At 24.9% G+C, this 25,466-nt stretch overlaps 1 protein-coding gene across 3 annotated transcripts; it reads right to left on the minus strand.

Annotated features, from left to right (window-relative positions):
* Nucleotides 1-4,042: 4,042 nt before the first annotated feature.
* LOC122501920 (LIM/homeobox protein LMX-1.2) lies at nucleotides 4,043-25,122 on the minus strand. 3 transcript variants are annotated; one of them, XM_043611711.1, is made up of 7 exons: nucleotides 24,924-25,122; nucleotides 24,078-24,257; nucleotides 23,761-23,873; nucleotides 14,319-14,753; nucleotides 9,136-9,441; nucleotides 5,533-5,631; nucleotides 4,045-4,394 (listed from the first exon to the last, which is right to left on the minus strand). In XM_043611711.1, exons 4-7 carry the CDS (start codon nucleotides 14,665-14,667, stop codon nucleotides 4,138-4,140), a joined length of 1,011 nt encoding a protein of 336 aa, XP_043467646.1. In that variant the 5' UTR covers nucleotides 14,668-14,753; nucleotides 23,761-23,873; nucleotides 24,078-24,257; nucleotides 24,924-25,122; the 3' UTR covers nucleotides 4,045-4,137. The 3 variants fall into 3 exon arrangements, with proteins under 3 accessions (XP_043467644.1, XP_043467646.1, XP_043467645.1); XM_043611709.1 differs by lacking the exons at nucleotides 23,761-23,873; nucleotides 24,078-24,257; nucleotides 24,924-25,122 and adding an exon at nucleotides 17,313-17,881 and having other exon boundaries at nucleotides 4,043-4,394; XM_043611710.1 differs by lacking the exons at nucleotides 24,078-24,257; nucleotides 24,924-25,122 and having other exon boundaries at nucleotides 23,761-23,968.
* Nucleotides 25,123-25,466: the final 344 nt, after the last annotated feature.

Here is a 25,466-nt window from a genome sequence, read left to right on the forward strand (position 1 = left end):
GTAAATAATAAATATTATACTTACTCTGCATCAAATCATGTACATTTCTAATCTTGTTCAATGCACGGTGAATTTTAACACGGCGAGTGCTTTTTTCTTTTGGCATTTTCTATTCAATTAAAATTAATTTTTAACAATAATCATAAATTAATAATAATTTATGTTTGTCAACTGTCAACTCACAAGGTTAGATACACTTTGTGTAGATATTTATATAGTGCTTCTACTTTACCACCGCCAGTTCTGGGCCCAGTCCGGGCCAAAAGATTTACCAATCTGGGGCCAGATAGGGATACCCCGATCGGGGCCAAACAGGTAACATGGAAAAAGTATGGAAATTTCTACACGGGTACTTTTGAAAATAATTGGATTTCTGCAATCATTTGTAATTTCTCTAAAATTCTCTAAATTATATCGTTCAATTTACTATCTTTTTGTCTTTTCTCAATCAAATTACGTACTTTACGTACTTTACGCCTTGATTATAAAACAAATAAAATTACTCTCTAAATTTGAAATAGTTAAAAAAAACTAATAATTAGTTATAGCTAATTCAGTAATTCAGATTTAGAGAGTATTTACATCTTCTAAAATAAAATAAAATAATAAATCAAAAATATATTAATATCTATAAATAAAAATTTTCTTATCTTACTCAAATTGTTCATTTCTGGAAAGTAATAAGCATCTAAATCTAAAGGTGATAAAATCCATCTATAAAATACAATATTTATGTAAATAATATAAAAATTCGAATCTAATAACTTAATAACAAGCTTTTATAACATTAACTGAGTTGTCTTACTGATTTTTACCCAAAGGTTCTCTATAACTTTTTGTTGATTTGTTTGTGAAAAACTTTAAATAATTAATTGCATTTTCAAAATAATCTGGACCAATCTGAAGCTGTGTATCATTAAATTTTGTTAATTAGTATTTGGTAGTTAGTAGTACTAACATCAGTTGATATATCTGCTACTTAAATAGTTTAATAAAAGTAGAAAATTAATTATGAAAACTATTCTTCAAAAATAACTGACGAACTTCTTACCCCATCATAGTGTTTGCTGAAATTACTCGACAAATACGATTCTGGATAGCCAATTAAAACCTTCATTAAATTGAGTTTATTTCTTGACAATATTTTGGTCTCATTGTTCATCCAAGTGGACCTCGAAATATCTGTACCAATTTCTTCACGGATTTTTTTAGCCACACTTTTTGCCTGTACAAATAAATAATTAATATTTCTTCTACTATTTACGACACTAATATCCATGAATTATTTATCATTTAATTTCATTTTTATTAGATTAAAAAAAATTATTCAACTCTACACTTACTTTTTGTTTTGTCATATCAGGAAATTGTCTTTTAATGAATTCGGCAGATAATCCATCAGTAAAAAGCATATTATTAAAACAATGTTCCGATCTGCTTCATAAGCAGCATGTAAGTCTTATAATTCCTCTTTTCGTGCCTTTCTGCACTCCTTAGTCTCAAAAGTGCTACGCTTATTCTACTAATCTACGGTAACCTGGAGCGCGCTTCGTTCATCGCTAGTACAGCGAAGACGTCGAATTTTGCTCTAAAAACTTTTCCAACTTATTTTTGAATACCTTAACTAACAATTTATAAAAAAAAAAAAATTAATTTTTTCAGACGTCTAATGTGGTTTCACCCCTAAGGCTTGGTTCATAGACATGAAGCCATACATCTTAAAGAGTTCATAAAACTTAAATAATTTAACAATTATTTAATAATTTACACCTAACCCAATGCCAATTTACTCATGGCTTGCTGAAGATACTGTGAAAAATAAAAAGTAGTATTTTAAAAATAAGTTCCGAATAATAAGATTCGCAAGTTCTGATTTGGTTAATATATAGCAAATTTCCATATTTTTAAACCAAAAAAAAAAAATTTCCTCCTGCAAACTTTATCATCGACATAAAACAATCAGTAACCACATTCCTAACAATATTAGGTAAAAAAGTAAAAATTTGCAAAAAACTTATAAAAAAAAAAAAAAAAAAAAATATACGTAATGTAGGCTCAGCTGAATCGGATAATTAGAAAAAAAGTTATAGCAATTTAAAGATGGGTATACGTTAAGTGCATTTTTGCATTTCAAAAATGGCCTGGTCTAGGACCCATTTCTGGCGATTTTGAGGGTTGTGACGTCATTTTTCGAAATTTTTTTTTTCTTATCTAAATGATATTTTTTTAAATCCCTTGAACTGGAGCATCTCTGGGACTCACCAGAAGTGAATTTAAAATAAAAAAAAAAATTTTGAAAATTTTTTTTCAAAGTTGAAAAAAATTGAGAAAAAATTTTTTTTTCATGTTGCCGACAAAAATTTGTCTTTCTAAACAAATCAGAAGTGTATAGGAAAAAAATGAGCCGAATGGGATAATTAGGGACAAAGTTAGAGCAAAAATTCCAAAAAATTTATTAAAAAGAAAAAATATGTGTGCAAATTTAGCATGAAAAAAAATGCAAAAAATTTTTTCTTCATGACGCCCTTATAGGTCTAAGTTTATATACTCTTCTGGAGTGTAAATCCAAAAAAATTGTCAGAATTGAATAATTAGGAAGAAAGTTAGAGCAATTTAAATTTTGACTATTGAAAAAACACCGATTTTTAAAAAGGTTTTTTGCACAAAAAAGGAATAAAAATTTGTTTTACAGAATTCGCACAAAGTGGGTTCATTGCAGAAAGTCCTCACAAGCCTGGCGAACTAAGTCTGAGTCAAAACGGATAATTAGGGACAAAGTTAGAGCATTTTAAAGTTAGGGAAAACCCCTCAAAAACCTAAAATTTTTCAGCCTATTTTTGTCACGTTTTACAAAAAAAAAGTAAAAAAAATATTTTTTCTTTACCCCAGGGGGTGAGTCAAACCGGCCAGTTTGCAAATTTTTTTTAAAGTTAACACATCAACTAAACAATAAAAGATGAAGTATAGGTGTCTCTGGGAAAAAGTTGCGCAATTAAATGATCTTTCAAACAAGCCATCAGAAAATGAAATCGGTTGATTCGTTTTGTCATAAGAGTAAAAAAAAACCGTTAGTATGGCCGGTTTGCCCCACTCTCACCTATAAAATAATCTAATAGAAAATAATTTTGTATCAATAAATGATAAAATTTAAAAAAAAGTTATTAATTACAATTATTAAAATATCAAAAAAATTAAAGAAATTCTTTGAAAGAAATAAATTATTTGCAATGTTTTAATATAATTTATTGAATGAAATTAATTATTTTAAGGTTTTTATTGACGTTTTGTCCCATATAATAAATTTAATATAGGTACCTATAGTTTATTATTGGCATTTTTTTGAGATAAGAAAAATTATTTTCCTATCAATTATTTTTCTTTATCAGTTATTTTAATAAATTGTAAAAAATATTCTCAGAAGAATTTATTTATTTTGTTAAAATTTTAATAAAATTTAGTAGTCAAATGTTTATTTACAATTGTTAACAATCATGAATATTTTTAAAATATGAAATAAATTTTTCATAAAATTCAATTGCTTTCAAAATTTTCAAATAAAATTATTAAAAAAAAATTCATTACTTTTAAAAAATTCAAAAAAAAATTTCAAAACAATGAAATTATTTTCATTAGTTTTGATAAAATTCATCGAAAGAACTGAAATATTTTTATAAAATAATTGAATTTCTAATAAGATAATTAATATGATGAATTGATTTGTTTAGAATAATTAAATTATTTTTAATACAATTTTAAGAAAATCTCTCGAATGAATTCAATTACTTATAAGCAAACAAAGTTGTTAATCATTTGTTTTGCTAAATTTTGTTGTAAAAAATTATTGCCATAAATCAACAAAAAAGTTTGTCAAACAAACTATTTGTAAAACCAACAAATTGGTTGTCTTTCAAACTGCGAACAGTTTATCGGAATACGACGCGATTATATTTATAATTAAGATTTTAATTAATCAAAATTAATTAAATTACTAATTAATTTATATATATTTAGACGAGGAAATAAAAATAGATCGTTTGATATTTTTTTCTTTGGTGTAAAATGCAATATTTATATTATTTATATATGTATAATAATAATAATAATTTAAAATTGTAATGTACATGAAAAATTGTGAAATTATGCGTGATTTGGACTAAAATAATTGTTGCTCATCATATACAATTTATCAATGGGATTATTGATAGCCGCATGTAAACTTTGGGACAACGAAGGCGATTCTTGTGTTGTTCCTGTGTGAAGGGAGTGGGAGCTTCCCTGATGACTGCTTTCGGGGCCACCGGTTTCGTTTTCTGCAATTTCAAAGCCAGCCTCTGTTCCATCGAGGGACAAATCAGTGCTGCAGAAACTCTCGCCCGAATGCACCGGGTAGTTATCTGCGAAACAAAAGAATCACATAAACACCAAGAAAATACTCGAATTTTTCTTTTTTAATTCACTCTGTATTCACATATGCGATATTTTTATATCATTTTGACTAGAAAATTTATAAAAAAATGTGTTTGCATAAAATAAATAATTACTATATTAATTTTAATATGAAACAAAATATCTCAAAAATTAATTTCGAACTTTCTTTTTATTCCATTATTGTATTTTCACCGTTTTTCTAAGCATAACAAATTGAGACAAAAAAACGCATCAAAATTGTTGCATCGCAACAATTTTTTGTCTCAATTTGATATCCTTAGAAAAACTGAGTTTATATTCTCTCTAAATTTGAATCAGTTATAAAAATCATAGTTTAACTCTGGCAATGATTTTTTGTTTCTGCAATCAGTAAATAATATCTGATTCTTAGTGAAAAAATGACTAATTATCAGAAAAATTAATTAAATTTGACTAATTGAACCACTTTAAAAAATGTACTGAAATAACAATTGTAAAATTATAATTATAAAATTATAAAACTGACAGTCAGTTATTTTTAACTAAATAATCAGTAGAAATCAGTGACTGACTTTTTACTTCCAAATCAGTTATTTCTAACTAAATCAATTTAGAGAGTTCCATTCCTTTTTTTTTACTCAAAGTCATGTTGCAATTAATTGGTTCACAAATAAATTTTAATTAGCGACGCACTTCAAATCACAGTACAAATTTCAATTGTTTTTTCCGTTTCCTTTTTTAGATAAAGTGATGAAACTAAAATTCAATTGTTACGTAATTGTTAAACCATTTTAACGAGATTTTTATTTAATAAAGTTCAGAAAATTTAAATCATTATTGAAGTCAATTCTGAATTATTCATTTTTACAATTCATTGTCAAAATTGAAGTTTGTACTAAATTATAAAATAGAATTTTAGAAAAAAAATACAAATAAAAATAGATAAAAAAAATAAAAATAGAATAAAAAAGTAGAGAAACCAGTAAGAAAAAAATTAGACGAAATAATTGCAAAAAAATAAAAATATAAAACAATCTCAGAAAATTATAATAATTTCTTTTTGTAAATAAAATCTTGAGATAAAGTAAATAATAAATTTTCTATTTAATTATAAAAAATCATTACCGTCGGGCGAGTAGGGATTGTTTGGATTAAGAGGCTGAGTGGCAGATGAGAAGTTGGATGACTCTCCATCACGCATGTTCAAAGCACTCATATAGTGACCTTAAAAAAATATAAAACGTTATTTACACATTGCAATAAATTCAATAATAATAAAAAATTAATAAATGTTTATTAACATAATAATCAGCAAATTATGTTTGCAAAATTTTTCACTTCCCTCGTAAAATAAAAATTAATAATTTATTAACACAATTAATAAATTTCTATTAATACTTAATATATTATCACAATCACAATTCTAACTTTTTCTAAAAAACAATTATTTCAAAACATTTTTTCTGTTTTTAAAATTTTTGCCACATTTTTCTTCAGAAGCTCGATAAAAATAAAAACAAACATAAAAATTAATATTATACAGTCAAACAAAAGTTATCTTTGAATTAAACATAATAATTTTGATTCAATACATAATTTTACAGGGTTGCTATGCTTTTGCTCATTTGAAATTCTCCAACTTTTCCAGGTTTTCCAGATTAAAAAACGCAATTTTTCCAGATTTTTAAAACTACACTTATTTTTTACCGAATTAAATCTATTACATTTATTTAAGAATTTCTGTAATTTGTAAAATTAATCGAAAACATAAATTATTATTTTTCCATAGGAATTAAAATTTTCAAAAATTTCACATTCAAACCTTTTTATTTATTTATTTATTTATTTATTTATTCATTTACCATTTGAAACTTAAAAGAATATTCTTCAATTAAATTTAAATATAAATTAGAAAATAAAAACTTGAAATAATTTTAAAAGAAATCCATTAAAACTTTTTCAAAAAAAGTACATTCTACACAATTGTTAGTTAAAAGTATGAAAAATTCAGATTTTTAAAAATTTTAATTTGAAAATTCTACAAAAATTCAATTATTTAAGTACAAAAATAAATATTTTATTGAATAATTAAATGTTTCTTAAAATTTATTCTCATAAAGAATTTTGTAACCAAATTTTTAAACAAATTCAATTCTTTTGACGAAATCAAATAAAATTTTTAATAATAATTAGGTACATTTTTTAAAGAAATTTGATTAAAATTGTATTAAAAAGTAATTGAAATTCTGCGATGAGTTTTATTTATGAAAATAATTGATTTCTTAAAAAGAATTTAATTATTTATGAAGATAATTGAATTTTTGCCTAAAATTTAATTAAAATTTTCGAAAATAATTGAATTCTTTAGAAGAATTTCAATAAAATTATAAAGAATTGCATTTTTTGAGAAATTTATATCAATTATTATTTAAAATTTTAACTGAAAGTCTTTTTTAAATCAATTTTTATTAGAGAATTTAACGAGAATTCAATTATTTAAATACAAAAATTAATATTTATTGAATTTCTATTATATTTATAAGAATAATTAAATGTTTGCGTAAAATTTGTTAAAAATAATTATTTAAAAAAAATTTTAACAATTTTTATTCATAATAATTTATTAAATTCGATTAAAATTGTATGAAAAATAATTGAAATTTCTGCAAAAAACTTTATTACTTTTAAAGAAAATTGAAATTTAGACGAGAATTTTTTTTAATTTTTGTACATAATTGAACTTTTGCGAAGAATTATATTATTTTTTAAAATCATTGAATTTCTGCTATCATTTGTAACTTTTCTAAAAAAAATTTAATTATTTTAGTGTTTTTAACTGAAATTTATATTTAAATTTATTTTTTATTCATAATAATTTATTGCATTCGATTAAAGTTGTATTAAAAATAAGTGAAATTTCTGTAAAGAGTTTTATTAAAATTTTTGAAAATAATTTAATTTCGGAGAAGATTTTATTATTTTTAAAGATAATTGAAATTTAGACGAGAATTTTTTTAAATTTTTGAACATAATTGAACTTTTGTGAAGAATTTTATTATTTTTGAAAATAATTAAATTTCTGTTATATCATTTATAACTTTTCTAAAAAAAAATTCAATTTTTTTAGTGTTTTGAACTAAAATTCATATTTAAACTTATTTTTTATTCATTTATTTTTATTCATAATAATATATTGAATTCGATTAAAATTGTATGAAAAATAAGTGAAATTTCTGCAAAGAGTTTTATTAAAATTTTTGAAAATAATTTAATTTTTGATTATAATTGAACTTTTGCGAAGAATTTTATTAGTTTCGAACATAATTGAACTTTTGCGAAGAATTTTTGGAAATAATCAAATTTCTGCTAACTTTTCTAAAAAAAATTTAATTATTTTAGTGTTTTTAACTAAAATTCATATTTAAATTTATTTTTTATTCAAAATTTTCTTATGAATTCTAAAAATTAATTAGATTTCTAGAATAATCACAATAATTTTAGAAAACAACAATTTTCCAGGATTCCGATCAAAATTCCCTGACTTTTCCAGGCTTTTTCATTCCCTCACATTTACAGGTTTTCCAAGTTTCTAGGTTGTGTGGCAACTCTGGTTTAATTCAATAAAAATTGTGATCAATTCAATTATAAAATATATTTAATTCAAACATATATTTTTAGTTGGCTACTTATTTTTGAATTATAAAAAAATTTTTCTCAGCGTATGTGGAAAAAAGTCGAAAAAGTCGCCTTTTTTCGAAAATAGCAAAAAAAAAAAGTAAAAACAAAGTCGTTATCCGAGGCCTATAATCAAATCCGTTAAATAAATAAATTAATCAATGTTTCATTTAATTTTCATTACCCACTATTTTCAACGCTGAAAGAATATTTATTCGTCTACGAAAAGAAAAAAAAAAGAGCAAAATATGTGTAGGAAAAAAGTCAATTAACAAAAGTATAATTAAAAAAATAAAATTAACGACTCTATACATGTATACATAAAAGCGAAAGTAATTTATGTGAGAAAAGTTAAATTTCTTAAACATTCCCAAAGGTGACTAATAGCCATTTATTTGATCGCAGGCGGGCGAGTTGGATTATTACCGTTTTCGACTCTGTACTTCTATTTAGCGCGTTGTGTACTAAGCCAGCAGGCTAGAGGAAACGCAGGGGGAAAAACCAATAACGGGCTTTGAGTGTAAATAAAATATCTATCCGGACACTGCTTGGGGATATAGTTGGCTAGAAATCCCAGCATCCCTCATTCCCTATATAATGTGAATGCCCTCCCGAGGATCCTCAAACGCAGACTCAAATAGTGCAAAAGGGGAAAAATTGCGACATTTTTCTCAATTTAAAAAAAAAGGAACATCTAAATAACCCGCACAATTCTTTCAGGTCTCCTCTTTTCATTTCTTTTCCCTTTTTATTAAAATTTATTTTAACATTTCTATTTAAACTATTATTTAAACTATTTTAGATAACAACTTTTAAAAAATTTCCAAATATAAATGAGTTATGAATTTTGAAAAGGGCTCAACTCTAAAAATCGTAAGAGTCATTTTCACTGTCATTTGTTATGTAAAAATGACACTTATGGTTTTTAGAGTTGAGCCCTTTTCTAAATTCACGGTTCAAATATATCAAACATTTTTTAAAAATTCCATACCATTTAAAAAGAAAAAAAAGATAAATTATAGAATGTAGAAAAATGAAAAAATTTCAACTCACTGTGATCACTGTGTGGACTTTCGGTTTTTCTCTCCTCCTTTGGCTCCTTGTCGGAGCCAGATTCGGTTTTTGCTTTCCTTTGAAGTTTCTTCATTTTTGCACGTTGATTTTGAAACCAGACTTGAACAACTCGTACACTGAGTCCAGTATCTTTCGCGAGAGCTTCTCTAACTTTCCGGCACGGCTTGGGAGAAACTTCGAAGGATGCTTTGAACTGGCGTCTCTGCATCGACGTCAATATTGTTCTCGGTCTCTTAGGCCCTCGCCTTCCATCGCGTGGTCTCACTTCATCCAATCCCTCGTCGTCTGTATTAGGAAAATTTCTATTTTTCTACATTTTCATATTTTCAATCATTTATCATTATTTATTATTATTATTATTATTATTATTATTATCATTATTTATTATTATTATTTTATTATTATCATAAATATTATCATTATTAGATATTATCATCACATGTTTATTATTACACCGTTAATACTTAAAAGCATCAAATAGCAACGAATTGATACCAAAAATGTGAAACAAATCAAAAATTGATCCTAATTTTTGTCATGAATTTGATACTTTCAAGAAAAATGTGTAAAATCATGATGACAAACTTTGCACTCGATAAACAATTTTAAAAAAGTAGCTTTCAAACTAAAAAAAGTAGTAAAAAAGTATCGAAAAATTAAACTTGACGACCAAAAATACTCGTTTTTGACACTTCACAAAACTGATAAAAATTACATTCCATATTTTCCTGACGTTTTCCTAATTTTCATCAAGAATATTAACTTCTTTTTTATCCTGATAATAAATTGATTTTCTGCAACGAATTTTATTATTCTTTAAAGAATTTAAATGTTTATAAAAATAATTTAATTCTTGCGAAAAATTTTAGAAAAATTTTTAAATAATTGATTTTTGACGACTAATTTTATGCAAATTCTAATTTAAATAATTGAATTCATGAGACATTTTTATTATTCATGAAAAAAATTGAATTCTTACGAAAATTTTACAAAAATTTTTTAAATAATTGAATTCTGTTAGAAAATTTTATAAAAATAGTATTAAATTTTTTTGAAAATAATTGAATTTCTAAAAAGCATTTTATTATTTATGAACATAATTGAATTTTTGCAAAATTAGAATTTTTCAAAATAATTGAATTTCCAAGAAGAAATTTATTACTTTTAGAAATAATTGAATTCTTGTGATGAATATTGTTATTTATGAAAGTAATTGAATTTTGCAAAGAATTTTATTAAAATGCCTCAAAATAATTGAATTTTCGAGAATAATTTTGTTATTTATCTTTAATAATTTAAATTCTTTCGAAGAATTATTTATGTAAATAATTGAATTCTTGGGAAGAATTTTATTAAAATCTAAAAGAATAATTGAATTATTTCAAAAAAATTTAATTAAAATTGTATTTAAAATAATTGATTACTTTCGAACAATTTTATTAATTTTGCAAAGAATTTTATTAAAGTGCCTCAAAATAATTGAATTTTCGGGAAATAATTTTGTTACTTATCGACATAATTGAATTCTTTCAAAGAATTATTTATGTGAATAATTGAATTCTTGGGAAGTATATTTTATTAAAATCTAGAAGAATGATTGAATAATTTCAAAAAAAAATTTTACTAAAATTTAATTTAAAGTAATTGATTTATTTCGAACAATTTTATTAAAATATTTGAAAATAATTGAATTCCTGTGAAAAATTCTAATATTTTTTTAAATAATTGAATTCTTTTAAAGAATTATTTATGTAAATAATTGAATTCTTGGAAAGAATTTTATTAAAATCTAAAAGAATGATTGAATTATTTCAAAAAAAATTTTACTAAAATTGTATTTAAAATAATTGATTTCTTTCGAACAGTTTTATTAAAATATTTGGAAATAATTGAATTCTGTGAAAAATTCTAATATTTTTGTAAAGAATTAAATTCTCCCAAAGAATATGAAAACAAACATTTTTTTAAATAATTGATTTCTTCGAAGAAATGAAATTCAATTTTTAAGAATTTTTTTAAACATTTTTTCCGCAATTCCTGTAAAATTGTATTAAAAATAATTGAAATCCTGCTATGAATTTTATTATTTATGAAAATAATTGAATAATTACTAAGAATTTTATTAAAATTTTAAAAAATAATTGAATTCCTGAGAAGAATTTTATTATTTATGAAAATAATTGAATTATTGCGAAAAATGTTAATAAAATGTTTTTAAAAATTATAAACATTGTATTAAATAATTAATTATTTCAAAATATTATAAATATTATGAAAATTTTATTTTAAATAATTGAATTCTTGTGGAAAACTATATTTGTGAAAATAATTGAATTTTTCGATTAATTAATTTAAAATAGTATTAAAAATAATTGAAATTCTGCGATGAGTTTTATTATTTATGAAAATAATTGAATTCTTGCTTAGAATTTTATCAACAATTTTTTTAAAAAATTGAAAAAAAAATTGAAAAATGAAAAATGTTATTATTAGTAAAAAACTAAAAGTAATTGAATTTCATTCAATTGTATTGTATGAAAATTTTGCTAAGTAATTAATTTTTTCGAAATTTTTTTTTGAAAATGCTATTCTATAAATTAATTGAATTCCTGTGGAAATTTTATTATTTATAAAAATAATTTTAGATGAGTTTTATCAATTCTTTTTTTAATTATTTGAATTCTTTTGCGAAATTTTATGAAAATACTAGATATTGAAAATGAATTTCGAATATTTTTTTGAAATAGTTGAATTGTTTTGAAGAATTTGTTTATAATTTTTGAGAATAGTTTTTTGATTTCTATTATTAGTATTACTAAATAGTATATATAGATTTTAGTAGATAAATGCGAAGCCTGTGATGATGACGATGTTTATTATTACTAAACTATGAAAGAAATTTTTATTTTTAAAATAAATTCTTTTTATTCACACGGAAAAGAATGTCTCAAACCGTATACATCATAAAATGATTGAATCTACATAATTTTAAGCTTGAAAGTATATTTTGGCACTAAAATTTTCAAATTTTTAGTCAATTTAAAAATTCTAAATTATACTCTCATGATCTCATGAAAATTTTACAAAAATTCAATCAGAAATGATTTTATTTAGATATTATTATTTTGAAAAGACCTTGTTCGAATTCAGAGTTACTCACGGAACAAGAGAAGCATCATTTTTCGTATCCGATGACTTTCATAAGAAGGCTGATGTCTGGCTTGCTCTCGAAATGATGTCATCGGTCATCAAGGCCCGTCAATTAACGATCTGAGACAAAAGACAGGTCACCGTATCATCATTTATACTTGGGGCCATTTATAAGAAAACATTTCAAAAAAAAAAAAAAAAATTGTAAACTTTTCTATTTCTTTTTTTCTTTCTACTAATTATAATAAATATTTGTATATAAGCGTGCTTATTACAATATTATTTTAATTGTCAAGAAACCTTCATTCAAAAAAGTTATTTATTTATTTATTTACATTCATTTATTTATGCACGAAAAGAGTTAGCTACTTTAGCAAATTTTTAGCCACCTTAACTAACTCAATTGTTATTTATGTGAACAGCAATTATTATTAGCTAATTACTAATAGCCAATAATTACATTTCACAGCTAATTTTTTAGATGTGAAAGCTAATTATCAGCCATAGCTAAAAATAAGCCAAAGTCACTTTTCTCCGTGCACAAATACTTTTTGCTTAGTGAATTTTTTACGTACCAAGAAAAAAAAGAAATGAAGAAAAAATGTTTATAATGATAAACTTGACTTTTTTATTTATGCAAAGTATTATAATAATGTAGTCATCAAACTAAAAGGGCCACCCTTAATGGGTATGAATAAGATGACCTGTCTTTAACGCCCCTCCCCGGTAATTCACGCACCTTGATTATTTTTTGTCTCTATTAAAATTTTCCAACATTTAAATGAACGAAATTTATTTACTTACTTTTAAAATTCAGATTCGATATTATTACATTGCTTTTACTCTATTAAAAAATAATTTACAAAATTCTAATATATTTAATTTGATAAAAATTTAATTTTCATTTTTTAGGCAGTAATTTTTGAAAGCATTTTAATATTTCGTTCATTTAACCGTTCAAAATTTTTGCAAACTTATTTTTCTTTCATTCTTTTCTATTTTACCAACAAACATTAAGAAACCAATTTTTAATTCTCTTCGCTTTTCTCCTTTATTCTCTAATTTCAATCAGAACAAGTCAGCAATTGTATTTTTTTTTCTTTCAGACAGGCTAATAAAATTATCCACGCTTTTAATTTTATGAAACATAATATAAGTCGAGATAATTATTCAAACTATTTATAATTTTCATAACTCTTCAAATGTTTCATTTTTTAATTCTACACATTCTTTAAAGTAAAACATTTGTTGTATAAACATCTGTTTTGCAGACATTTTTTTCTTATGAATACAAAATATCTTTGAGAGCTGATAAAAATTGTTGTTATTATACCAATAATATTGATATCAACTATCTGATTTGGTAAAATTTTGTTAATAACACAAGTCGACAAAATTTTTCCAAATCTCAAAATCAAAAAGCGGACAATACTTTTTCGAAAGTCTTTATTTGGTCCCTTGAAATTTTTTAAAACTGCTAAATTTATAAATATTTGAAAACTACATTTTCTTTGTCAACCATTTTACGTATATTTGAAGTCAGAATTTTAAAATCCAAAATGGCTGCCGAATTTTTAGAATAACTCATAACGATATCAGATTTTCAAAATTTAAAATAGCAGATCGTTTTGAAAATTGAGTAGAATTCATTGAAACTCAATGAAAAATATTTCAAATTATTGAGATCAGATTCTAATTTATCACAAACATTCGAAAAAGTATTGTCTGGCCCTTAATTTTGAGATTCGTCAAAATTTTGTCGGCCTGTGTTATTAAAAATAAGGCTGAAGTCCGCAAAGTTTTAAAAAACGAAAAAATAATTCCACGATTTATATTTCATTATGCCTTCAAATTTGGGTTTTTTCAAAAAGAAAATTTAAAAAATTAGTATTTTCAGTAACAGTTTTCTTAAAAATTTACAGAAAGGAAAATAAGAGATGAATTTAGAAATTACTTTTCGATTTTCAAAACTTCTATTTACGGACTTGAACCCCATTAATATCGAAACATACCTTGTGGACTGTTGATGTACATTTCATGCTCAAAGTCTCTTCTGCAAACAGGTTGATTTTGTCGAAGAATAAAATGTGCTCCCGTGGGCAATGGTTGGCCACACATGTAACATCCAAAGCAATTGAGATGAAAAACTAAATCCGCCACCCTCATAACAAGGTCCTTGCCACCAATAATAATGCTACACCTCGCGCACTTGACACCAAATATTTGTTCGTAATCGGCACGACAGTAGAGTTTTAAATTTCGAATAAAGCAGGATTTCGTTAAAATTGTACCGCAAGCGGAACAAGAAAGGCAGTCTTCGTGATAACTTCTGTCAACACTCATCTCATCTCGTACACTCATTAAAAACCGATCGACGATCCCAAGACCACAGCCTGCACATGTCGGCTCCGTTGTTCCCACTTCCGTTTTCACCGATACCGTTGTTCCTGCAAAAATTTGCAAATTCTTTTTTATTTTCTTTTACTTTCTTATGATTTCTTTTAGTAGATCACATAGTTTTTCCAAAAATATCAAATTGAGACAAAAAACGAACATTTTTTACCTTAATTTGAACCACAGTTTTTCTAAGGATATCAAATTGAGACAAAAAACTTACGTTTTTTGTCTCAATTTGATATCCTTAGAAAAACTGTGGTCTACTGAAAAATTGGGAATATTCCATTGGAGTATTGTGAAATCTTAATTTAATTTCATCAGACAAATTCATTATTATTGAGCAAAACTATTTTCTGGGTGTACTACACTGTAAAAAGAAAGTTACTAAATCGTAATTTGGTTCTATTTTAATAACGAAATCAGCTCTAATTTAGAACCTTTTTTTATAGTGTATAATCAGTACGCAATAGTATTGAGAATATCAAAAGAAAAATACAAAATTAGGATTTTCTGCGTCAAATTCATTTAATACAATAAATAAAAGTCCTGAATAAAGGAACAAATAAAACAACCAAGTGTTTCGTTTTTATCAAAGCAAATGTACTTTTTATGATATAATTGTCAAAATTGAGGAAAAAAATCTTTTTCAAATTAAATATTCATTGCCATTTTTGAATAGCTGATAAACATTTAAAAATTAAAATTCACTTATAGAAAAGAGTTTGATTTTGACCACAAAACATTTGTTTGGTACTTCCACAAACTAAAATTGTTATGTTGTGTTTCTAAAATTTTGATAATTTCAAGCAAACTTTACGTTTAGCATAAAAATTGAACCAAAAATCTCCTTTTTTAATTGATTTTCTGTAATCGATTTTCAATTGATGTGACAACTGGAGGTTGGTTGGGATAATCATAATTTAGTGGTGTCAACCAAAATTTGGTTGAAAATATCGAAATTTGTGTGGCACAACAAAACAATTTTGGTTATTTAAATACCTACCAATGATTTTTTTTTTGTCAAAACGAAACAATCTTTTCTCAGTCTTGAAACATTCTAAATAACCGATCACCTAATATGGCGGACAAATTAAAAAATTATTTAACTTTTATAAAAAGAAATTGCAATTTTAATCCGTATCCAATGTTAATTTTTAATTGTAAAAATTGGCACAATTTTTGCTTATTAAACAGTTTTTAATTAAAAAATTACTTTCTTATTTAAAAATATAAAAATATGTCTAAAGTTTGGCTAATTTTTAATTTGACTGTCTTATTTCCCCATAAATGTTATCCTAAAGTTGCTTTTCAATTTTCAAAAAATTAAAATTCAAAATCTTGATCAACGACTCTAAAAATTCTTCTTCATATCAAGTGCCCTCAAGAACCATTTTTTTTAAACTTAATAACTTTCAAATCATCAGTTATTTAAAGTTTAGTTACATTTTGAACCTTAAATTGTTACAATTAACTTGAACCACGAATTTAATGTTCCTAAAAATTCCAAATTTGAACCCAAAAGTTTCCTTTCATTGTAAAAACGCTGATCTTAACTTAATATAGTTTTGGCATCAATTTGATCCAATTTAGTATTAATTTGATACTTTCAAAAAACTGTAAAAAGAAAATTAAAAGATAAATCCAAAAAGGAGATAAAATTTCTGCAAATTCATATTCCTAAAGTTTTTAACGTTCAAATTGAACGAAATTATTTATTTCTTCTACAAATTCAAATTTTATTGCAATATCTTTCCCTAAAATATTTAAAAAATTAATTATAAAAATTCTAACTGTCTAATTTTGTATATCTGCTTTTAATAATGTCAATAGTTTTTTTAAAATATTATATTTTTTTAAATATTAGCAAAAAATTTCATGGATCATTCAAATTTTGTCAAATCAAATTTTGTTCGTTTCTTACTCTCTAGATTTTAATTATTAAAAATGTTTACTAATTTGCATTAGAGCCTGACTTTTTGCTTTTGAATGAGTAAATTTTACTGTTAAGTTAGTTCTTAGTAGAAATTGTTAATATTTAATAGTCAAATTTACTAATTTACTAAATGCTTCTGAATTATTAAATTTTACTATTAAATATAGTATAATTTATATTAATGTATTAGCAAAGTTTACTATTCAAAAACAAAAAATCAATCACTAATTCAAATTAATAAACATTTTTACTAATTCAAATTTAGAGAGTAAATGTCAAATTAGTGCCAAATTTTTGTTAGGATGACGCGTTCATAAATCAAATACTTGCCATATTGATAATTAGTAAACAAAAAGTCCGCCATAACTGATTCCTAAAATACCCCCCCCCCCCCACCCTTCTTCCCCGAAAAAAATAATAAATATTTTAACACTAAAAACGAACACAGGATTACAATATAAATTTACCATTTCGAATTTTGCAGAAAAATCAATTTTAAAAATTCATTTAAATTTATAATATATTTATAAAAACCTCAAAAATCTCAAGTTTAGGACGCTGTGAGTTTCATTTTATATTTTAAACGAGACAATATAATCTTCAACTATGAACAATTTTGGAAATTCATAAAAAAAAATCACTCAGAAATCAACTAATATCAAATTCAGAAAATCACCTTCGACATTATTGTTGGCAACTTGTCGAAATTGAAGTGGAGGCCCCGGGGGAATGTTCTGATTGGAATCGCCTTGATTCCAAGCACTTTGCCCTCGCAAATGCTCCAACATCTTGCCAATCCTTTGACAATACTCTTCAAATATAGAAACCTCCACTTTATCGCAATAAATTTTACAAAAATCCTAATAATTTTTTCGATTACAAAAAAAAACGAACAAACAAAAAACAATCAACAACAACACTTTCCAACAAATTTCACTTTATCACAATAAATTCCAGTTGAACACTGAACGAACATCCTCTCGCTGTCTCAATTGAAGAATTCTTCCGCCATTTTTTTTCCCCGCACCAGGAAAAATCAAAATTCTACAAAAGTCAAAATCCTCGAAAAATCACAAAGCGAAAAAGATTTCTCTCTCAACTCTTATCAGTCAATTTGGAGAGAAATTTAAGTTAATTTTTTTTTTTGCTACTATTAATCAGATCTTTTGCAAATTAATATATATGTGTATACATGAAAGATTTTTTTTTTTTTGAATATATAAAGAGATCTGCTAAACGTCAAGCATGAACGTATACTGCTTTGATGAAATGACACTAAGCGTATGTTGCTATATCCACCCCATGGGGTAAAAGGGGGATGGGGTTGGTACTAAAACTCACCCCCCGGCAGGCTGTTGCCTTTGGTCGAGGGTGGCAGGGGGCGGTCTTTTCCGAAAAGCACCCCTTGTTGGTACAAAGGGTCACATCTGATTGGTTGTCCCAGAAACGCCCTGATCTTTCACTATGGCGGGGATGACCTCAGCGGTACTCAACCGCGATCCCGCCCCTGTAAAATCAATACTTCCCAAGAGACGAAAGACGAAAGAGTCTCGTCGCCGTGAGCACTTCAAAGGCGACACCACCTTCTCTCTCTCTCTCCTGTTGCCATAGTGATCCTTATTATCATAAAGATTTTTTAATCAATATTTTCATAATGATTTTTTCGTGTTTCACTCATTCAAAATTGAATATGGTAAGTATTTTTCTCTTTATTATGAAGAATTCAACCTCTTCTCTCGCGATGTCATTAAACCTCCTCCATCTCTATATATAGTTCTTGGTACATTAAACCTCGTGTTCTTGGAAATTATTAGCAATTTTTTTTTTACTTCTACTATCAAAAGTAGGAAATATTCTTGTTGAATATACTTAAAATTGTTACTAAAAGCCATTGCTAACTTGGATTGTTTATTATTTATAAAAGTTAGTTTCACTGTTAACTCGAAAGTATCAAATTGTAATGAATTTGATACCAAAAATGTGGATCAAATCAAAAATTGATTCTAATTTTTAGCATAAATATGATCCACTTCAGTATACTCTCTAAATTTGAATCAGTTAAAAATAACTGATTTAGAAGAAAAAAGTCAGTCAATAATTCAAATAGTATAATTTCTACTGACAATTAGTTAAAATTAGGTAACTGATTGTCAGTTAAAAATAACTGATGTATCAGTAAATTTTTGTTTAACTGATTCAATTAGTCAAGTTTAACTAATTTTTAGTTATTTTTTTTACTGAAAATTAGTTATTTTTAACCGATTCAGAAGCAAAAAGTCAGTCACTGGATGTCAGTTAAAACCATGATTTTTAACTAATTCAAATTATGAGAGTAGGTATTAGCTACATATACTGATATTAATCAGTTTTTCAATTTTTTTAAAATTCAATTTCCATTCAATTTTAATTCCATTTCAATTCAATTTCAACTGCTCTTTTAAATTGAATCAGTTTAAAGTAACTGATTTAGAAGCAAAAAGTCAGTCACTGATTCAAATTGTAAAATTTCTACTAACAATTAGTTAAAAATAACTGATGTTTCAGTAACTTTTTTTGACTGATTTAATTAGTCAAGTTTTAACTACCCAGGCGAGAACTGACGCTGGATTCAGGCTTTACGGAACCTTCGTTGAGGCTTGGTCAACATTGATCAAGCCTTGGTGGGACGGCGGAACGAAGGTTGCTTCTAGCTATAATGTAACACTTATTTAAGACTGACGCTCCAGTCTTTGTTGTAGATTGGCGTTTAATGTTCAATCAATGCTGCGGAACCCTATAATGCAGGACTGAAATAAGGCTGCTTCCACTGTTCCCAAATTTACGCGTCTCTCGCGCTTATTCAATATAATATGAATATATATGAATTGTATATAATAATATTAATAATAATATTAATAATAATAATAATTATTATTATTATTATTATAATAGTAATGAATATTATTGATATTATTTTTATTCATGTTATATGCGTTTGTTTGGAAATAAGTTATTATTATAATAATTATATTATTTTCATATAAATAATATATTACTAACAATAAATTTCATTTGAAATAGTAATATTAAAAAAATAATTTTAGTAAAAGAAACCAATTTTTCTGTTAATCGGTACATTTTTTTCTCGATTTTTCAGCAGACTTTTTAATATTATTTACAAACATATTCACATTTTTTTATTCACAACACAACACACAATTTTATTATTATATATAACGCTTAAAACAAAGAATGAAAAATATTCGCTCGCATGTGGGATCGAACTCACGCACCCCGCCCCTAACGCATACCCGGAAGTCCTAAACGCACGCATTTAAACCGCTCGGCCACAGAAGGCTGGAAGGCACCTCGCCTAATCTACTATTTCAATGCCAGCGCCGTATATTCTGTATATACGGCGCGTCACTCAATATTTGTTCAGCATGGGACACCAATGTTCGTCCCATGCTCGATTCAAGACTCGGTCAATCTTGATACAATATTCACTTTCTTTATTACCGTGTGCACTGAACAATATTAAATATCAATATTTATAAATTATTTATTATTAAAATATTTTTTATGATAATTTTATAAGTTAAATTATATATATTATTGTTTTTCTTGTATACAGTGTCAAATTATTATTTTCAAAGTTTAAGAGTTTCGTTTATCTGAAAAATTATTAGTAAAAAAAATGTTCATTAGGTAGTGATAAATATATATGCTTAGTAATTTTACACTAGGACTACTATTTTACTAATACTACTAATTTTACTATTTAGTAAATATTATCAAAAAACTATTTTTTGTCAAACGCGCGCGACTAAACACAAATAACCTTGAAACTCCAGCATTACCAACTCAACACATACGTTAAACTCTTAAGTTGGCAATGCTAAAGTCTCAAGGTTATTTGTGTTTAATCGCACGCGTTTGACAAAAAATAGTTTTTTGATAATACATATTTACTAAACAGTTAATCCTAGTGTAAAACTACTAGGCATAAATATTTATTACACCCTAATGAACATTTTTTTAACACTAAAAATTTTTCAGACAAACGAAACTCTTGAACTTTGAAAACAATTATTTGACACTGCAAGAAAAAAATAATAATGTATAATTTAACTTTATTTATATAAATTTTATATAATTAATAATAATAATAATAATTATTATTATTATTATAAAAAAAAATAATATTTAATATTTATTTTTAATTTAATATTTTTTATAATAATAATAATAATAATTATTATTATTATTATTATTATTATTATTATTATTATTATTATTATTATTATTATTATTATTATTATTATTATTATTATTATTAATAAATTAATAATTAATATAAATATTATACACTAGATAAATATTAATATTTATTTACCAATTGATATCTTAATAATAATAATTAATAATAATTTTTAAATAGTATACAAAATTATCATAAAAAATATTTTAATATTAATTAATTTATAAATATTTATATTTAATATTTTTAAGTGCACACGTCAATAAATAAACTGTCAAGATTGATTTAGGCTTGAATTAAGATCAGATGTTCGAGCTTCACTCACAAAGATTGACCGAGTCTTGAATCGAGCATGGAACGAACAGTGGTGTCCAATGCTGAATCAACATTGAGTGACAGTGGTATAAAGACTGCTTCAACACTGGGTTACCCAGGCTGGGCGTTCAAGGCTCAATAAATCTTCAATCCATCGTCAGCATTGGTCTTTCGCGCCTGGGTAATTTTTCAGTTATTTTTTTCACTAAAAATCAGTTATTTTTAGCTGATTCAGAAGCAAAAAGTCAGTCACTGATTGTCGGTTAAAACCATTATTTTTAACTGATTCAAATTAATAATTATATACAACTCTTTAAAACTGAATTAGTTGATATTTGACTGATTTTCAGTCAAATTCTTTATTCTAACAATTTGAATCAGTGAAATTTCACTGAACATCAGTTAAAAATGATTGAAATTTCTGTTATTTTTCACTGATTGAACAATCAAGAAATAACAGTCAGTGAAAAATAACTGGCACTTCACTCATTTTTAACTGATTTTTAGTGAAATTCCACTGATTCGAATGGCAAGAATATTCACTAAAAATCAGTGATTTTCAATTAAATTTCAACTGATCTTCAATGGAATTTCACTGATTCAGATTTGAAGACTATATTTTATTATTAAAACTGTCTTCTTTTCTATAAAATATAAAATAAAGTATACTCATTAAATTTATGTAAATCAGTTAAAAATAACTGATTTAGAAGAAAAAAGTCAATCTCTAATTAAAATAGTAATATTTCTACTGATTATTTATTAAAAAATAACTGATTGACAGATAAAAGTATAATTGATGATTTAGTAGATTTTCTAACTGATTCAATTTTAATTTGAATCAGTTAAAAAACTTGATAATTATAAAGTAAATCTAATTTTTTAGTTATTTTTTACTTAAAATCAGTCATTTTTCACTGACAGTAAATTATTTCTAACTGATTTAGAAGCAAAAAATCAGTCACTATACACTCTAAATCTTCAGTTAAAAATCATGGTTTTAACTAAAAATCAAAGACTGACATCTCGCTTCTAAATCAGTTAAAAATAACTGAAAAAGTAGTTAAACTTGACTAATTGAATCAGTCGAAAAAAATTTACCAGAACATCAGTTGTTTTTAACTTAAAATCAGTTATTTTTAACTAATTGTTAGTAGAAATATTACTATTTGAATTATTGATTGATTTTTTGCTTTTAAATCAGTTATTTTTAACTGATTCAAATTTAGAGAGTAAATCAGTGAAAATTTCACTGGTTTCAATTCAGTGGCCCAGTTTTCTTCGATGAATCAGTGGAATTTAACTGACAATTAGTGGTTTTTACTGATTCTCAAGGAAATTCCACTGATGAATTACAGAAAACTGGACCACTCTGAATCTAAATCGGTGAAAATTACACTGATTTTAATTCAGTGGTCTAGGTTTTTTTAATTCATCAGTGGAATTTCTCTGAGAATCAGTATAATAGCCACTGATTGTTAGTTAAATTCCACTAATTTTTAAGAAAAAATGATAATTTCTAAACAAAACTTTCTAATTGTTTGTAAATAATTTAATAAAATATTTAGTAAATTTGACAAATTACTAAATGAATTTTACTAAATTTTACTAAATAAATTTATACTTGTGACCGCCATCACAAAGAAATGAGCCTAAGAAACAAAATCTTATAGGTTATGTTTGTTATCATTTTACCTTGAATAAAGAATTATTTTTTAATTTTTTTCAAAATCTTTTACGATTTTTTAAACTAAAAAACATTCTGAAAAGTAGAAGAAAAATTTTTGTCAGTAAAAAATTGCGTTGAATCGAGAATTTCAAAAAGGGCTCATCTATAAAAATTGTTGAGATGAGTCCTTTTTGAAATTTATGCTTAAATTATTTTCTAAAAGAAAGACTTCAAGAAAAATTTATAATCAAAGATATAATTTCCAGAAAACAGTTTTACTTCAATCATCATATATAGAAATAATGACAAAAATTAACCAATAAATTACCATAAAATTTAGTTGTTTCCAAATGAAAATTTGCACCATCTAGCAAAAAATTTTCCTCAAAGAAAATTTTTCCAAAACAATGGCAAATATTTTGATACTATAGCCCAGAGAAAAATTTTATTTAAACCAATTATAATTTATTTGTGTTAAATAAAAGTATATTTGTCTTAGAGCCAAGTAGGTTATTTATTTTTTTTAAATAAAAATTTTCTTCAACATAAATAAAACCTTTATTTGAACCAAATAAAATTTTATTTAAACTTAATAAAATTTTACAGTTTTTCTGCGCAGATATCAAATTGAGACAAAAAACGAATGAAAAGTGTTGCGAAGCAACATTTTGATTCGTTTTTTGTCTCAATTTGCTTTCCTTAGAAAATCTGTGTTAGGACAAAATTAATTTGAAACAAATAAAAAGTCTAGTTGACTCTATGTCGAATATATTATTTTTGTATGTGTAAAAATCATAACATTTATAAATAAACACACATTTTTAAAAATAACATTAAACTACTTATTTATCTAAAATTTACCGCCTTTATTGGTTAATTTTTAATAATCTTAATACAAACCTATTTAAAGTAGAAAGACTTTCAGAACAATGAGAACCTGTTTCCGAGTTCCGACGGCAAATCGTTTCCGCTACGAATTCCTTCATCACTTCCTACTCGAACATTCCGTCAAACTTTTAAAGAAATTTCAATAATTTATATATAATATTAAGATTATAAAATACCACAATATATAAAACAATATTTTCCTTTCTCTTTTCTCGAAAAAAGAATGTTGAGAAAAAAAATCATTTTCTATTATACTAAATATAGTTGCAATAGGACTTTTACCAATAGAAAAAAACTTATATTATCTAATCCTTGAAAAGATACCACACCTGTCATTTCTTTTTTATTTGAAACAAACATGACCCTCAGAAAAGTATGTATTTGGTATCTTTATTACCCCAGTGGCTGATAACTTCAGTAAGCAGACAAATAGTGAACGTGTAAAATCATTATTCATTATCTTATCGTACCTCTGCTGCGTCCAAGTAAATCGAACTTGTCATTTTGAACTGTAACAAGAATTTATAGAAAATTCAATATATTTATCGTATAACTGTAATTATTAATATTATAATTAACGTCACTTTTGTTTGATTAATAATAATTACTATAGATAGCAAAAAACATATTTCAAAAACAATTTATCACAGTTTTCTTGAAAGTATCAAATTGATACTATTAAAGTAAATCAAATTGATGCTAAAAATTTGGTTCAATTTTTTATTTGATCTACATTTTTGGTATCAATTCGTTGCAATTTGATTCTTTTAAGTTAACAGTGATATACTCAAATTACACACTAAAAAAAAAGTCTTACTTTCAGCCTCTTTGTGAGGCTGAATTTAAGGTGTAAACGGAGTCAGCCCCGTTAGACAAGGACAGACTTATGTGAAATACATGGGCTGAATTTAAGGTGTAAACGGAGTCAGACTTTTTTTTTCCTGTGTAATTGTTACAAAATTGTAATTTATATCATAAATCTGATTCAGTTAAAATTAAAAATTATTTAAATCAGAGAATGACTTTTTTCACTGATAAAAAAATTTTATCAGTAAATTTTCACCGATTTGAAAGCAAAGTCAGTCATTGATTCAAATTCTTTTTCAACTGATTCAGATTTAGAAAGTAATTAAAAAGTATTTTTATTCCTACGAAATTAATTAAAAGATACTTACCTGTAAAATTATCGCAAACATTATTTGTTGAGAATAATATTGTTTGTAGAAAAAATGCACAAAAATCACAAAAGAAATAACACGAGATATTAAATAATCTTCTTATAAAAGGGATGTTTTTTATTTTGAATAAACTGAAAATGACGCCGAGCCTGCGTCGCTTATGAACGCTGTTACTACTGGAAAATGTCCCACAACGCAAAACTTATTCTACTTACGTCGGTTCATACGACGATGCTTACTACTTGCGGGTCTTTATGAACTACTTCATAAAAAATGAAATAATTCAAACGCTTTCTTGTCCTCTTGATGTTATCAACAGACAATTTTTTGTATAATAAAGTAGCATATATTTAATAATATTTTTTAAAAAATGAGTATTTACTCTTCTTAAAAATATTTTGTTAGTTAAAGAAAGTTTAGCTTCATTTAATTGAACAAAGTTTAGTTCAATTTAGTTAAACAAAGTTTAGTTTAAATTAGTTATACAAAGTTTAATTAAATTAACCCAAAAACTTGTGTCCATACAATAAAATAGTGTGA

This window comes from Leptopilina heterotoma, unplaced genomic scaffold, assembly GCF_015476425.1.
Source record: "Leptopilina heterotoma isolate Lh14 unplaced genomic scaffold, ASM1547642v1 Lhet_218, whole genome shotgun sequence".
Classification (NCBI taxonomy): domain Eukaryota; kingdom Metazoa; phylum Arthropoda; class Insecta; order Hymenoptera; family Figitidae; genus Leptopilina; species Leptopilina heterotoma.

Bases quoted from the DNA above. Each gene is read 5' to 3' on its own strand.
- LOC122501920 (XM_043611709.1), bottom strand. From the start codon at position 17,424: ATGTTGGAGCATTTGCGAGGGCAAAGTGCTTGGAATCAAGGCGATTCC. The intron at 9,442-14,318 runs GTATGTTTCGAT...TTCCTAATACAG, and splicing joins GTACATCAACAGTCCACAAG to ACGACGAGGGATTGGATGAA. The intron at 5,632-9,135 runs GTGAGTTGAAAT...TATTTTTTTAAG, and splicing joins AAGTCCACACAGTGATCACA to GTCACTATATGAGTGCTTTG.